Source organism: Callorhinus ursinus, unplaced genomic scaffold (genome assembly GCF_003265705.2).
Source record: "Callorhinus ursinus isolate GAN/ISIS: 27379988/994484 unplaced genomic scaffold, GSC_fseal_2.0 scaffold26, whole genome shotgun sequence".
NCBI classification, from domain to species: Eukaryota; Metazoa; Chordata; class Mammalia; order Carnivora; family Otariidae; genus Callorhinus; species Callorhinus ursinus.
In genome coordinates, this window is record NW_027397088.1 from 23,732,256 (window position 1) to 23,749,009 (window position 16,754).

Sequence of the window (16,754 nt, forward strand, 5' to 3'; positions counted from 1 at the left end):
TCGGGCATAACCCAAGACGACGCCCTACAACAGAGAACCTCAGGTTCTGTCCTAGCAAACACAGGCTGATCAAGTAGCAAATCACTCATTTAATTTCACCTCCTTTGGTTTCTCTGTCCACCAAAAAAGCAGGATGTCCCCCCAAGGCTAGTTCACTGACTGGTGTGTGGTAGATTTTCAATGATCTGGTGGAAAAATCAGTGCAATGAGAGAAATACAAACATATATACATGTAACATACATACATACACATGACGTATGCACATATAGTTACACCACTGACCCCTGAACACAGATATGAACCACCCGGATCCACTCAGATGCAGACTCTTCACTAGATATAGTAGAGTACTAGAAGTGTATTTTCCTTATTGCATTTTCTCATTAACATTTTCTTTAGCTGCTTTATTAGAAGAATACAGGATATAATACATATAACCTACAAAAAAGTGTAAATTGACTCATCAGTAATGCTTCTGGTCAACAGTAGGCTGGTAGTTAAGTTTTGGGGGAGTCAAAAGTTAGATATGGAGTTTTGACTGCCTGGGGATCAGTGCCCCCTAATCCCAGTGTTGGTTCTATCTATCTATATATAGATAGAGAGAGAGAGGGAGATCTATTTATATACAAGTTTATAGTTGCTACGTGTAGAGTCAGATGATGCCTTTTGGGCTTTTGGGGGGGTTAAAAAATCCTTTCCCTTTTATTTTTTTTAAAGATTTTATTTATTTATTTGAGAGAGAGAATGAGAGAGAGAGAGCACGAGAGGGAAGAGGGTCGGAGGGAGAAGCACACTCCCTGCTGAGCAGGGAGCCCGATGTGGGACTCGATCCCGGGACTCCAGGACCATGACCTGAGCCGAAGGCAGTCCCTTAACCAACTGAGCCACCCAGGCTCCCACCCTTTTAAAATTATGGTAAAAGAACGTATTTCAGGGCGCCTGGGCGGCTCAGTCGGTTAAGCGTCTGCCTTCGGCTCAGGTCATGATCCCGGGGTCCTGGGATGGAGAGTCCTCCCTCGCTGAGCAGGGAGCCTGATTCTCTCTCTCTCCTCACATGCCCACCCCCATCTCTCTCTCAAAATCTTTTTTTTTTTTAAAAGAACATTATACTTCAATGTTCTGCTCGGTTGACTGGCTCACTCCATTCCATTCTCACCCCCTTGAGGTGGGCTAGCTGTTGGCAGAGGTTAGAAACAAAGTCCACATTTCCCAGACTCCACGCAGAGCCCCCCCTCGCCCTCTGCTCCTTCAGCTAGCAGGCATGTGCTGGCTTTGCCACAGAGGTAGCAGGGGACCCAGGTGGCCACAGGCAGAGGACAGAGCACCCATTTTGCTAGTAAGGAGCACGGCTGAGGAGATGAGGTCCCGGAGCCAACAGCCAAGGTGATGGCCGCTTACTTCCCAGACCGTGTAGGTGGCCGCTGGATGCGGAGCCAGCGGCGGGGGCCGCGGCCGTCTGACTCAGCACAGGAGGCCCCACAGGCCAGTTCTGTGTGTGGTCCTCGGAGCCCTTCCCAGATGCTCAGCCCAGAGCCCTGCTCAGAGTTCATCAGCACCCAGTTCCCCAATTCTGGGGGGAGCTCAGCATAAGCTAGCCAGAGGGGTTTCCAGGATCTGCAGATGAACTCTGACTGCCAAAGTGAAACTCTGGCGGGCTGAATTTTTTTTTTAAGTATTTATTTAAGTAATCTCTACCCCCCTCCAACCTGGGGCTCAAACTCACAACCCTGAGATTAAGAGTTACATGTTCTTCCAAATGAGCCAGCCACGCACCCCCTAAGCTTTAAGATTTTATTTGAGAGAGAGCGTGTGCGTGTGTGCGTGTATGAGAGAGAGCGCGTGCATGAGCAGGTGGGAGAGGGAGAGGGAGGGAGAAACAGGCTCTCCGCTGAGCAGGGAACCTGATGTGGGGCTCGATTCCCAGGATCCTGAGATTGTGACCTGAGCCAAAGGCAGACGCCCAACCGACTGTGCCACCCAGGCACCCCACCCTTGAACTTTTTAATGTATCCATAAGGACTTACTAATCCCCACTGCTACAAGGGTGTTTGGCTCAAAGATGCACGTTTGATCAAAGGTAGCTCAGTTAGAACCTTCCCTGAGACTCTTTATGGAGAGCTATGTGGAAGACAACCTCTTGTTGTCCCTTGGGGATTTTCAGCCTGAGGGCTAAGTTCTGCACGGCCTGCGTCCTCCACGTGAAGGGAGACCACCACCTAGACCTCAGCGGGCAGCTCCGCTCCAAGCACTATCAGTTACGTGAGCCAATGACGTCTCCTTCTTCTGTAAAGATAGCTTGCCAGTTGGACTTTCGTCACTTAAATTAACTTTATTGAATATTTACCTTGTCAGCCACGGTCTTGGTCACTTTATGAGTAAGACTTGTTGAATCTGCATCTCTAGGTGAGGGAGATGCTGTTATTAACACCAAAAAATCCTGAAGTGAACTTTGAAAAGTAGATGTGTCAGCGAAAGAGGAAGTGCTGGTGGGGGAGTAAGTACAGGGGGAGGATGCAAACTTCAGATATAAAAATGTATTTTTAAGCTACAGAAATAAAAAGTAGGATATTGGAATCAAGAGAGATCAATGAAACAGAATAAAGAGCAAGAAACAGACTCAAGCATACACAACATACAATGGGGATGAATGAAGGGTGAAGTAACCAACTGGTGGTGTTGGCACAACCCCGGGGCAGTGAGGGTTCCATTCTTGCAGGGGATCCAGCGTGGCCTATGTGACGCGGACTTGAAATTAACATTGACCAACAAGAGGTTCCTAGACCCCCTCACGTGCTTTATGCCAAAATATATACAAGATGAATTAAAGAGTTAAAGGTAAAACAGGAAGCCACGAAATTAGCAGGACAAAATTCAAGGGGATAACTGCATCATCTCAGACGGGAAATGATTTCTCTAAGCAAAGCATACAGGCAGAGACCATAAAAGAATAGAACGGTGCACTTAACAACACAAACATTGGAGCATTCTGCACGGTAAAGAGCACCGGAAGCAAACTGAAGAGAAAAATAACCATGGGAATTATTTGATACATGACAGGGCTGATTATCTTTAAGAAGTCATTCTTCCACGTCAAGATAAATATCGTGATGGAGAAATGTGCAAAACACGAGATTCACAGATGTAATAGAAATAGTTGAGAAACACTTGAAGTGTATTTAACCTCATTAATTAATTAAAATGCCAATTAAGCCTTATAACAAAACATTTTCCCACCTACCAAGTGAGCAAAAAATGAGAAAATTAAAAACGGGTCCTAAAAGTGAATCTGTTTCCAAATCTGAAGATACTTATCAAGAAATTTCAATGAGGGGCGCCTGGGTGGCTCAGTCGGTAAAGCATTGGTGTTCTGCTCAGGTCACGATCTCAGGGTCCTGGGATCGAGCCCCAAATCGGGCTCCCTGCTCATTGGGGAGTCTGCTCCCTCTCCCCATGCTGCTCTACCTGCTTGTGCGTGCATGCTCTCTCAAATAAATTTTTAAAAAAACAAATTTCAATGAAATACACAAGTAACCGAGGATATTAATCCTTCCTCCATCATAGAAATCATTCCTGTTTCGTTTGTTTTTTTCCTTTGTTTCTGGGCCAGAAGGACTCGGCTAGAAGTGCCACGGCTGAAGGGTTTGCCAAAAAAGGTCGGGAAACTGGTCACAAACAAGGAGACTGGGCACAAAGAACACATATTGAGAATGACGACCAGGCTTCTCACTGTTGGAGAAAGGAGTCGCAGATACGGACATAGAGAACACTAGAACAAATTCTCTGGCGCTGGATCATTAATTGGAGATATTCTTGTGTGAGCTCCTGGTTTTAAATAAACCGGCAGATAAATAAACACAAAAGCAACTTCAGGCAGAATCTGGGACAATGTAAGCATCAAGATAAATGATAATAATGTCATATAAACCATTAAATAGAATGTATATGGATATGAGTAAATATACGAAATGGGGAAGAGGGAAAGGCTCTACTTAACAGTAGAATGCCAAGAAATGTAGAAAGAGTGATGGAATCAGATAAACAGTTTGGCAACCATCATAATTACTTCAGGCAAGAATTATCAACAGATGATACAACCAGTGGGTAAAACTGATGAGAAACAGGATATTTACATTACCTCAATCTCTCTCCCCACAAAATATTTACTTGCTAATTAAAGAGTAGAAAATACTTATTAACTTTCCAGTGTTAAAATGTGAAGATGTCATCTCAACCAGGTGATAAAAATTATCACTAGGACTTCTGCTTCCAGGAAGATGGAATAAACGTACTTATTTAAGCACAACTAAGACCCCTGGGCAGTGTACACAAAATGAGCATAAGAAGCCCCTGAAAGGTGGAGGTAGGTATGCAGGTGGCTGGGGAGCTCAGGACCAGAAGACGACATTGTGGTGAATTCTCTGGGCTTTCTCGTTACCTCATAGGTCCCAAACTGGATACCAGGAAAGTATTGCCAACCTAGAACCTCTAATGGGCATAAACCAAACACACAAACAAAATCCACAAAAAAAGCCCGCTTTCTCTATCCGTAAGACCAGGAAATGGGCAGCCTGGCAAAGACAGAAAACTTTTAGACAATAGCCTTTCTACTCTAGCCAAACATCACAGAAAAAAACTGTGGCCCCACCCTCACCAGGACTTTTCATTTGTCCCCCATCCCTACCCCTCGGTGTCAGTGGAGACCATGGGGAGAGCCTAGACATCCAGTCCCAACTGCAGTAACATGGCGCCTCTCCCCCTCCCCACTGGGTGGGATCAGAAGAGGCCCAGGGAAGAGCAGGATGTCTGCCACCACAAGGAGACACCCCCCAGCATCCATAGAGGCCACAGTGAGGAGCAGTAATTAGGCACTTCTACCCCTCCCAGCTGGAGAGGCATCCATGGAGGCTCGGGGGAATCTTGACTTCTACCCCCAGCTGGCAGTTAGGAAGAGTTAGGAGGTGGTGACCTTCCCCATTCTGTTCGCCTCCCAAAGTGGTGTCAGAAGAAGTCAGCTAAAACAAAAGGCTTCGGTAAGACCCTGAGTCTCATAACCTAATACCTAAAATGTCCAGGTTTCAAAGAGCACTCATCACACCAAGAACCAGGAATCTCAAAAGGAATAAAGAGAGATACTAATAGAGGCCAAATGAAATGGTAGAAATTTTAGAATTATCTGACAAAATATTTTAAAGAAGCCATCATAAAAATGCTTCAATTACAAACATACTTCAAACAACCACCACCCTCCAACCACCACCACCAAAATAGTCTCAGGAAAGGAATATATAAAGAACCACCCAGTGAAAATTTTAGAAATGACAATGTAATCACTGAAATGAAAGTTAACATCACCAGAAACAGTACACTTGACACTGGGAGCCTTCTGGTTTGATAAGATGAGAATACAGCATCGATTCTGTGTTCTGTGGTATTTCTGTCAAAAGATAACCTGCACGGGGCACCTGCGTGGCTCAGTCAGTTAAGTGTCTGCCTTTGGCTCAGGTCATGATCCCAGGGTCCTGGGATCAAGTCCCAAATTGGACTCCCTGCTCAGATGGGAGTCTGCTTCTCCTTCTCCCTCTCCCTCTGCCCCTCTCCTCCCACCCCTTGTGCGCACCCACAAGCTCTCTCTCGCAAATAAATAAAATCTTAAAAAAAAAAAAAAGTTAACCTGCAAAGGGATCTATCATGAGAAACTAGCAGACGAAATCAAACTAAGGTACGTTCTCCAGTTATTGGACTGTGCCCTTTCCAAAATATCAAGGTCATTAAAGATAAGGAAGGCCTGAGGAACTGTTCTAGATCACATGGTCCTGGACTGGTCCTGGAACCATAAAGAAGATTATTGAGACAACTGGAGAGATCTGAATGAAGCCGGAGGACTGGGCGAAAGTGTTATTCAATGTTGATTTCCTGACTGTGGTAACTGTGCTGTGGTTCCATAGGAGTGTCCCTTTTTTTTGGAAATACACAATGACGTGTTAAAGGTTAACGGGCAACATGCCAGCAATTCACTCTAGAATGGCTCAGGAGAAAAGAAATCAGTATGTATAAATAGTGTGGAATTGCATGCAATCTCTGGACATGAGGGATTCCATTTTCCTTTCCAACTAACGAGCTCCTAACTCAGCTGGAAGCAGCAACTGTTTGACAAGCGGTTGCTCCTAACATTTCAACAGAGTCACACACATTCGGATCAGTGGAGGACAGTAAAGTCAGTAAGTACAAAGCAGGGATTTTCACTTGATATCAGTAAGATAGTCATCACAAGCGGTTCGACTGAGCAGCACCAATACAGCAGGGTTTTTTTTTTTCTTTTCTGCTTTTATGTAAATCCTGTAATTACCTCTTCCTTCTTTCTCATAAAAGCCCCCTTGCTTTCCCTGCACGAGTGGGACACTTTTCTGGTTACTCTGGAATCTGTGCTCCCCTGAATAAAGACCTTTGTTCCTTTTCAGTTCTACCTCCTTTCCTTGGGAGACAACAGAAAGGATAAAACAGCAAATACGCCAATAATTGAGGATCTACAGGAATATGGTAAAGGGCATATAGGGATTGGCCTAATTGTCCGGCTTTTCTATTGGTTTTTAACTACTTCCAAATAAAAAAGTTAAAATATAGACTTGTTCGAATAAATTATGGTACATTATGGTAATAGAAAAATATGTAATTGTCCTAAATGATTCTCAAGATCTCTTTTGACTTAGAAAGGTATCACCGATATATTAAATGAAAAATAGCAAGTTGCATAGTGTGTAGAGTATAATTTTGGGGGGAAGAAGGTACTAATAAATTAAAAAATAATGCTGAGAATGATATAAAGCGAAGTGTCAACATTGGTTGTCTCAGAATGATTTACAGTGTACATCTCTGTTTTCTAATCAGAAAAGAAGAAATCTCTTCTGGAGGCAGGCAGAAGTAGGGCAGAGAGGACTGAAACCAACCAAATTAACTACCATTGCTAGGATTTCATGGTTAAAATACCACATTCTGTTTATTTTTATAGAAAGTAAATATATATATATATATATGAGTCCAATCATCACAGTATGAAACTAGAAATCAATTATTTTTTAAGGAAAAAAAAACTAGGGAAAAAACACATGGACGCTAAACAACATGCTAGTGAAAATGGATGGGTCAATGAAGAAATCCGAGGAAATGAAACAATACATGAAGACAAACAAAAATGGAAACACAATGACTGAAAATATTTGTGTGGCACCTGGCTGGCTTGGTTGGTAGAGCACGTCGTGACTTAGATCTCAGGGTCATGAGTTTAAGCCCCATGTTGGGCATGGAACCCACTTTAAAAAAAAAACTTTGGGATACAGCAGATACAGTTCTAGGAAGGAAGTTTATAGCAGTACAGGTTTTACAAGAAACAAGAAAAATCTCAAAGCAGCAATCAAACCTTATACCCAAAGGAACTAGAAAAAGAAAATAAAGCCCAAAGTTGGTAGAAGGAAGATAAAAGTTTAGAGTGGAAATAAATGCAAAAAATATGTATCAGTGAAACCAAGAGTTAGTTCTTTGAGAAGATAAACACAATTGATAAACCTTTAGCCAGACTCCTCAAGAAAGAGCAACTAATAAATAAAATCAGAAATGGAGAAATAACAACCAACACCACAGAAATACAAAGAATTATAAAAGAATACTATGAAAAATTATGTAACAAATTGGAGAACGTAGAAGAGATGGATAAATTCCTAGAAACATACAATCTGCCAAAACTGAATCAAGAAGAAATAGAAAATTTGAACAGACCCAATTACTAGTAACAAAATTGAATCTGTAATCAAAAAATTCCCCAACAAAAGTCCAGGACCAGATGGCTTCACAGGTGAACTCTACCTAACATTTAAAGAAGAATTCATACCTATTCTTCTCAAACTATTCCAAAAAAATAGAAGAGGAAGGAAAACTTCCAAATCCATTCTACAAGGCCAGCTTTACCCTGATTCCAAAACCAGACACCACTAAAAAAGAGAACTACTGGCCAATATCCTTGATGAACACAGATGCAAAAATCTTCAACACATATTACCAAACCAAATTCAATAGTATGTTAAAAGGACCATTGACCATGATCAAGTGGGATTTATTCCTGGGATTCAAGAGTGGTTCAATATTCTCAAATCAATGTGATCTATCACATTAACAAGGAGGATAAAAACCGTATGATCATCTCAAGAGATCTAGAAAAAAGGATTTGATACAATATTTGTTCGTGATAAAAACTCTCAATAAAGTGAATTTAGAGGAACCATACCTCAACATGATAAAGGCCTTCTATGAAAAACCCACAGCTAACATCATTCTCAATGGGGAAAAACTGAGAGCTTTTCCCCTAAGGTCAGAAACAAGACAAGGATGTCCACTCCCACCACTTTTATTCAACAGAGTACTGGAAGTCCTAGCTGCAGCAATCAGACAAGAAATAGAAGCATCCAAACTAGTAAGAAGTAAAATGGTCACTATCTGCAGATGACACGATACTATATATAGAAAACCTTAAAAGACTACCAAAAAAACCTATTCAAATAAAGAAATTCAGTGAAGTTGCAGGATACAAAATTAGTATGTAGAATCTGTGGCATTTCTATATATTCATCATAACGTAGCAAAAAGAAAAATTAAGAAAACAATCTCATTCACAATTGCATCAAAAAGAATAAAGTATCTATAGTTTAACCAAGGATGTGAAAGACCTACACCCTGAAAACTGTAAGATACTGATGAAAGAAACTGAATGTGATGCAAATGGAAAGGTATTCTGTGCTCATGGATTGGAAGATTAATATTGTGAAAATGTCCGTATTACCCAAAGCAAACTACAGATTAATGCAATCCCTATCAAAATACCAATGGCATTTTTCACAGAACTAGAACAATCAATTCTAAAATTTATGGAATCACAAAAGACCCCAAATAGCCAAAAGAAATCTTGAGAAAGGAGAACAAAACTGGAAGTATCATAATCCCAGATTTCAAAGATATACTACAAAGCTGTAGTAATTAAAACATTTGGTACTGGCGCAAAAATAGGCACATAGATGAATGGAATAGAGAGCCCAGAAATAAACCCTCACTTGGTCAATCAATCTATGACAAAAGAGTCATAATGCACAACAAGGAAAAGACAGTGTCTTCAAGAAATGATGCTGGGAAAACTGGACAGCAACATGCAGAAGAATGAAACTGGGCCATTTTCTCAAACCAAACACAAAAATAAAAAAGACTAAGTGTGAAACCTGAAACCATAAAAATTCTAGAAGAAAATATAGGTAGTCATCTCTTAGACATTGGCCTTAGCAACATATTTAATATGTCTCCTGAGGCAAAGGAAACAAAAAAATAAACTACTGGGACTACACCAAAAGTAAGATTTTGCACAGAAAAAAAAAATACAAAAACTCAATCAAACAAAGTAACTTACTGAATGGAAGAAGAAATTTTCAAATGATACATCTAATAAAAGTTTAATATCCAAACTATATAAAGAACTTCTACAACTGCACACGCACACCCACGCGCGCACACACACAACACCTGAACAATCTCCTTAAGAAAGAGACAGATGGGGGGTCCCTGGGTGGCTCAGTCATTCAGTGTCTGCCTTCGGCTCAGGTCATGATCCCAGGGTCCTGGGATCGAGCCCCGCATCAGGCTCCCTGCTCGGTGGGAAGCCTGCTTCTCTCTCTCCCACTCGCCCTGCTTGTGTTCCTGCTCTCTCTCGAGAGTGTCATATAAATAAATAAAATCTTTAAAAAAATAGATGACTTAATGTTTTTCCAAAGACCGCCTACAGATGGCCGATACACATATGAAAAAATGCTCAACATTACTAATCAGTAGGGAAATGCAAAACAAAAACCACAATGAGATTATCATCTTACACCTGTCAGAATGGCTAGATCAAAAAAACAAGAAGTGTTGCCAATGTGGAGAGAAAGGAACCCTTGTGCACCACTGGTGGGTATGTAAATTGGTGCAGGCACTCTGGGAAATAGTAAGGAGGTTCCTCAAAAAATTAAAAATAGAAATACCATATGATCCAGTAATTCCACTGCTGGGTATTTACCCAAGAAAACAGAGCACTAATTAAAAAAGATATATGCATCCGATGTTTACTGCAGCATTCTTTACAGTAGCCAAACTATATAAACAATCCAGGCATCCATATATATGTGAATGGATAAAGGAGATGTGATTACACACACACACACACAGGACTATTACTCAGGCATAAAAAAAAAGAATGAAATCTCAGCATTTGTGACTGACAACATGGATGGACCTAGAGGGTATTATGCTAAATCAAGTAAGTCAGAGAAAGACAAATACCGTATGATTTCACTTCTATGTGGAATCTAAGAAATACATGAACAAACAGACTTCTTTAATACAGAGAAGAAACTGGTGGTTGCCAGAGGGAAGGCGGAGGGTTGGGAGATCAGCAAAATAGGTGAAGGGGATTTAGAGGTACAAGCTTCCAGTAATAAGTCAGGGAAATAAAAAGTACAGCATGTGAGATACAGTGAATAATATTGTGATAACACATGGTGATGGGTGGTGACCACCCTTATTGTGGTGAGCACTGAGTAATGTGCAGAATTGTTGAATCGCTATGTTGTATGTGTGTAATGTAGCATTATCAACTACACTTTAATAATAAAATAAGAATAGGAAAAAAGTATCAGGGCAATAATGACCACCAAAGTGAGGTCAGCTTGCTTCTGACAGTTCTTATAAATACATACACGGATTTTCTCAGCTTTATGCGTTATTATTCTCTTTGTGTAAGTCAAAGGTTTCAAAGAGCAGTCACCTCTGGATATATTGACAAAAGACAATCCCAGAACCAACAAAATTCAGACCTCAACGAGTCCAGAAGGCCCCGAAGAACAGGTGGACTAGGAAGAAAGAGACACTACAAGTCCCACATACAGAGATATAAAGTACATCATGAAAAGGGATCTGATAGTATTGTAAAAGGTGAGGTGCCCCGACCCTTATAAATTGAAGTACAAGCACTCAGGGCACTTAGTCATTTCCAGTGATGGCATCAGCATCTGCATTAGGACCAATGTGGAGGGGAAGGGTCGGTGTCCAGCCCACACGTTTCAAATTAAGTTAATGGTACAAGTGTGACTATCTCTACTACAAAATCGCTCTGCACACACTCAGGATTGGTTGTTCGCGTGATGAATTAGGCAGGTTCTTGCTTCTCCTCCTCATCCTTGGCTACCTCCCACCACGGTCAATGAAGATAATCAAACACTGTCAACTGCCAAGTTGGAAAGTTGAAACTAATGTCTAAAAGTGGTTTGAGGACAAGGATGGGTGTCAGTTATCACACCAACCTGCCTTCCACACTGAACTGTCAAAACCTACTGCTAATAATTTGACCCAATTCTGAGGTCACCAAGGAGTATTAATCACTCCTACCAAAAGTATTAAGAATCATCTTTGCACAAAGCATTATTTAGCCTAGGGGCGCCTGGGTGGCTCAGTCGGTTAAGCGACTGCCTTCAGCTCAGGTCATGATCCTGGAGTCCCGGGATCGAGTCCCGCATCGGGCTCCCTGCTCGGCGGGGAGTCTGCTTCTCCCTCTGACCCTCTTCCCTCTCGTGCTCTCTATCTCTCATTCTCTCTCTCTCAAATAAATAAATAAAATCTTTAAAAAAAAAAAAGCATTATTTAGCCTAGAACCAGAAATAGTGTATAGGGTCAGATTAGAACCAATTTGAGGATAGGTACAGGAAAGCCATCGGATAGTCTCAGCCAAGAATACAGTAGGAGACATCAGATGAGCATCTCAGAGCGGACTTCTGAATAAACATTTCCTGCTCCTTGTGCTGATGCAATTTTTATATGACACAGTCAAGAGGTGAAAAATAAATTTATCTCAGGCATGACCTCTCTTTGTAAAACAAAAAGATGTACCATTTTAATTCTTCCTCAATTTTTCAAATTTTGATTCATCATTAAAATATTCCAATGATACTATTTAAATTATATGATATATACCATTACATATAAATTACGTTTTATACATATAAAAATAAATATAAGAGTATTGACATATTTTAATTATATAATGTATATTATATGTATATGTTCAAGTATAAATTATAATAAGTATACATAATATATATATTCCAGTATATATATACATATGTTCAAGTAGCACTGGAGGGGACATATATCTTTTATAACCCCAAATATTAATGTTTTATGAAGACAAAAAGGACTCTGAAAATTATTGCCTAAACGTATGTTAGGACCTTTATTTTGGCACCTATGGAAGAGAGTTAATGCACAAGGAATAAGAGAAAAATTAAACTTTATACCTCTTTGTAGTTAACTCTCCCATCCTGAAGGTGGAGAAACTCCAGAGCTCTGTGTCCTGAGAGAAATACATAAATCAATTAAATTCAACAATACCTGAAACAGAATTTATTCAAGATGTTTTAAAAGGAAAATTGGGGCATATGGGTGATGCAGTCAGTTGGGTGCTAAACCCTTGGTTTCATCTCAGGCTGTGATCTCAGGGTCCGGGGATCGAGCCCCGAGTCAGGCTCCATGCTCAGCATGGAGTCTGCTTAAAACTCTCTCTCCCTCCCCCTCCCCCATCCCTCCCCATGCTCATGGGTGCAGGCACACTCACTCTCTGTAACAAATAATCTTTAAAAAACTAAAATAAAAAAAACAAGGAAAATGTAATTTTGTCATTGCAACGGTCAAGGAAGGGGGAAATGAAAATTTAAGTGTGTACTCACTAGTCATTTTCATTAGGCATAGTTAAGATTCATACGATAGTTACATCACTAAAAAATACAAATCAAATTTGCATGGTGATTGGAAGTTTCTGCTTAGCATGGCCCTGCTAAGCTAGGTCTCAGTTCCCTCCTAAGTAAAAGTAAGTCATTCCCACATTTACAGGTGTGTTGAGAGAGTCACACAAAATACACGTATATGATGAGCACAGTGGCTGATACATGGCAGGAGCTCAGTAAACCGAAGTGTCATCTTATTTTGCCTCAACACCCCCACCCCCACCGAGATAAATGACCCTAAGCAGAAAATAGGATACATGGCCAAAACCACGGACTGAATCAATTACTCTCGAATGTTTTTTCATCAGTTGGGCCACATTAGATGGACCAAAAAAAAAAAAAAAAAAAAAAATCCCAGGTTACCTGCTCCACTCACTTGCAGACACACACACACACACACACACACACACACACACACACACACATCCACACCCTGAATCTTCCTAGAATCTAAGACGAACATGCCTTGTAAAGTCACATTCAAAGGGGATACCTTCCTTCTATTGTGAATCACATCCAGTTTTGTAATTCATACAAAAATACAGCCACTCCTCTAAGCATAACACTGTAAGATAGAGGCTCCCAGCCCACATCAGTAACCTGGACACAGGATTGCCAGGATTTACAGCTCCAAACCACCAAACGAGGCCCGTTTTAATTAACTCACAGACTGTCAGCCTTCCAACAGGCTTTACATTAAGTGAAAACATGAACCAAGAGATTTACAGAATCCTCTAAATAATTGGTGAATGTTGGGAGTTTTTTCTTTCACATAAGACTCCTCAAAATCTGTGCAGGTTAGGAGTGGTCTTCAATTATGTTCACATAAACAAAGTTTTATATTAATATATTTAATATCTTATTAACATGTATATATTTATATACTTATGATATATAGATATAGATAATACAATACATGTATACATTTAATATTTTATATTTCTATTTAATATTTATATTTAGTATTTTACATAATGTATTGATATATTTAATGTTATATTAATATATACAAAACATATATTCAGCATAATCTATTAGGATCTTTGGTACCTACTGAAAAAAGGCAAGCAGTTATCCGATTTTATTAAAACTTCATATTGCATCTGTGTTTAAACTAAGGATTAAAAACTCTCCATTTATACTTATTCTTTTTTTTTTTAAAGATTTTATTTATTTATTTATTTGAGAGAGAGAGAATGAGAGACAGAGAGCACCAGAGGGAAGAGGGTCAGAGGGAGAAGCAGACCCCCCGCCAAGCAGGGAGCCCGATGTGGGACTCGATCCCGGGACTCCAGGATCACGACCTGAGCCGAAGGCAGTTGCTTAACCAACTGAGCCACCCAGGCGCCCCATTTATACTTATTCTTGAAAATTTCCGTTTACACTTTGTTCTTTCTCAGCCTACAGTTCTAGCAATTTCAATTTCAAAGAACTTACACCTGGACAATACTTTCAAATTCACCGAGACGTTCGGCTTCCTTACTTTACAGAAGAGGAACGCAGAGAAAATGAATTGCTCTGACTCACATACTTAGTTTATAGCAGAGCTGGTATTACAACCTGGGTCTAATTCCCTCGTTTCCTGACTGCTCGGAGCAATAAATGTATTTGGAAAGAACACTGGACTGGCTCTCAGGACATGCAATCCTAGGCCAGCCCTCTAATGAGCTAGCTGTGAGATTCTCCAGATCGATTTCCTTGTATGTGAAATACAGGGACTGAGCTCAGTGACCTCTCTTGTCCACCAGAACTCAATAAATACCTCAGTCTATCTGGCACTGATAAGCTTACACACTTTATTTGTAATCTTGTTATGATTGGTACCTTCTGGCCAGGTGGCCTGACTATGAAATATTCTTGTTTTTATCTAAAAGAAAACGCAGATTTAATCTGAAAACTGTTGTAGAATATAATCCTATTCCACGCGTTCAAAAAAAATATTACAAATACACTCCATTCAAGAACCAAATCCACCATGCACCTGTACCTGGCACTCTGCCTTCACCCCCGAGCCCGTCCTCCCCAGCTCTTGTCATCGGTCCCCTCTAGTGCCAGTAGCCAGACGCCCTCGCTTCCTTGCCCTGGCTGGGGCCCACCACGACTCAGGGGACCCACCCCCATGGCGACAAGTGGCCTGGCACACATACTTGGAAATCTAAAACAACAAAAACAACATTCCTCACTCCTACTGAGTTCCACCCATCTTCCTCCTCTACCATTCTATCAGTTCTGCCTCATGGCAACCGCGAGTTTCTCTGAGTTTCTCCAGCTCCTCACTGTTTGCCCACCCAGAGAAACAGCCAGGGGCCGATCATCAAGCACGCATGGCTCCCTTGCCTCCTGCCCACCCTCCACGGAACCCACCCGACTCCAGTCCGGGGAACTTGTTATCAGTATGTGGGACCGACTTCACATCTCTTCCTTAACACCCTGTGACAGACTTAGCATCCCTAATCCCAGGCAAGGTGCAGGCACTCACCTATCTCGATGTGTGTGGAGATGCCACATGGCGAGCCCCCCGGGCACAGGGAGCCCAGTGTGATCAGCAGCCCAGGCCAGAACCTGCAAAGGGACATGCCCTCGTTACTTGCTGCTCCTCAGTGACACGACGTGCTCAGAACTGCGGTGGCAGGGCCTGAAACCCAGGCCCAGACCCACGGCTTTCCCTCTAAGCAGGTCACTGACCGGGCAACCAAGCCTCATTTCAAAATAATAACACTTCCCAGTCAACTGTTTAACTACTGTTTAACTTCACCAGAACAGCAAACAAACTCCATCTGGGAGAGGGGAAAAAAAAAAAAAAAAAAAGCCATCAACTGAAAAGTGAATGCTCTTAGTGGGGAGCATGGCCACTTTGTGACCCAGGTGTCCCCCAGATTTCTTGTTAAAACAAAATTTGTATGGTCACCTTAGCAAAGTTGTCTCCAGATGTTTTTTGCTTTCTTCAAAAAAGAGAGAGACTCACCTGTCTAGACTGAGGGTCCACATGCTGGACCACCTCGACTCACAAGGGCTGATCCCTCAGGCATCCTTTGCACACCTGTAGCAGGGGCCCCCGAGTCCTCAGCCTCCAAAGCCCAAAGTGCTGGGAGAGCTTTTATGACGATCAGCTGGAGCTGGCTTCTCTTTCAGTATTTGGCAACAGATACTGACACTTGCATGGGATTACACAAGAGCAAGCACTCCTGGTCTCCCCGCTTCCTGCTGTTCTTATGGGGCTTATCTCAAGCCGGTTGCACGGTCAGATTCCTGCACCCCAAGCGAAGACGCTGATTCCACTGGGCAGGAGACATGCGACAGATTTAAGACCAAGAAACAAGGATTCGGAAAATGCTAGGCTCAGAATATACCTGTGAGGAAGTATCTGGTCTGTAGCACTTCATCTAGGGGAAAAAGTCGGTGAAGCTCTTCGGGGAAAAGGTGGTAATCTTACAGCTCAAATTATGCACGTTATAAGTGGAAAGCAAGAAAGGAGATCCTGAAAGAGTGGGAGGAAACTGTACTCGCGCTCAGGGGAGCAAACGGAAGAGAAGAATGGAAGATGGGGTGATTGAGACCCTTAGGTCTCCGCCAAGTTTCCTCTATAACCTTAGCTTAGCCACCTGCAAGCCCCACAGAAGGAAGCCCACAGCTCTCCCCGAATCCGGAGGGCACTGGGCCCCGCTGCTCCTGACGGCTTTTAGGCCAGAGGCCATGAACTTTGGCTAAGGTGCTTTATATACAGAGGCCTAATCTCCCCCTTACTGCAAGTGGGGGAGCAGATGGAGAAGGGTGGGAGTAGAGGTGGGAGAGCCCAGGAGAAGGCCGGGCGAAGAAGAAAGGTTCCAGACTGAGCCATCACCCCCAGCCAGGCTCTGGGAGGCATCGGGCAGCCTAGGAGCTAGACAGGAACCGGAGGCGGAGGGGAA

General features: G+C 42.0%; 1 protein-coding gene across 4 annotated transcripts in view; it reads right to left on the bottom strand.

Moving 5' to 3' along the window:
- Positions 1-16,064, bottom strand: part of GPLD1 (glycosylphosphatidylinositol specific phospholipase D1) — a 50,469-nt gene extending 34,405 nt beyond the window's left edge. Inside the window, exons 1-3 of one of the 4 annotated variants that reach the window (XM_073877644.1) lie at positions 15,812-16,064; positions 15,326-15,408; positions 12,361-12,416 (exon numbers count right to left, since the gene is read on the bottom strand). In XM_073877644.1, coding sequence (XP_073733745.1) covers positions 12,361-12,416; positions 15,326-15,408; positions 15,812-15,834 — 162 coding nt within the window. In that variant the 5' untranslated portion in view covers positions 15,835-16,064. Of the gene's footprint in view, positions 1-12,360; positions 12,417-15,325; positions 15,499-15,811 lie in introns of those variants that run through there. The other 3 variants (XM_073877645.1, XM_025891003.2, XM_073877646.1) reach the window with 3 other exon arrangements.
- Positions 16,065-16,754: the final 690 nt, after the last annotated feature.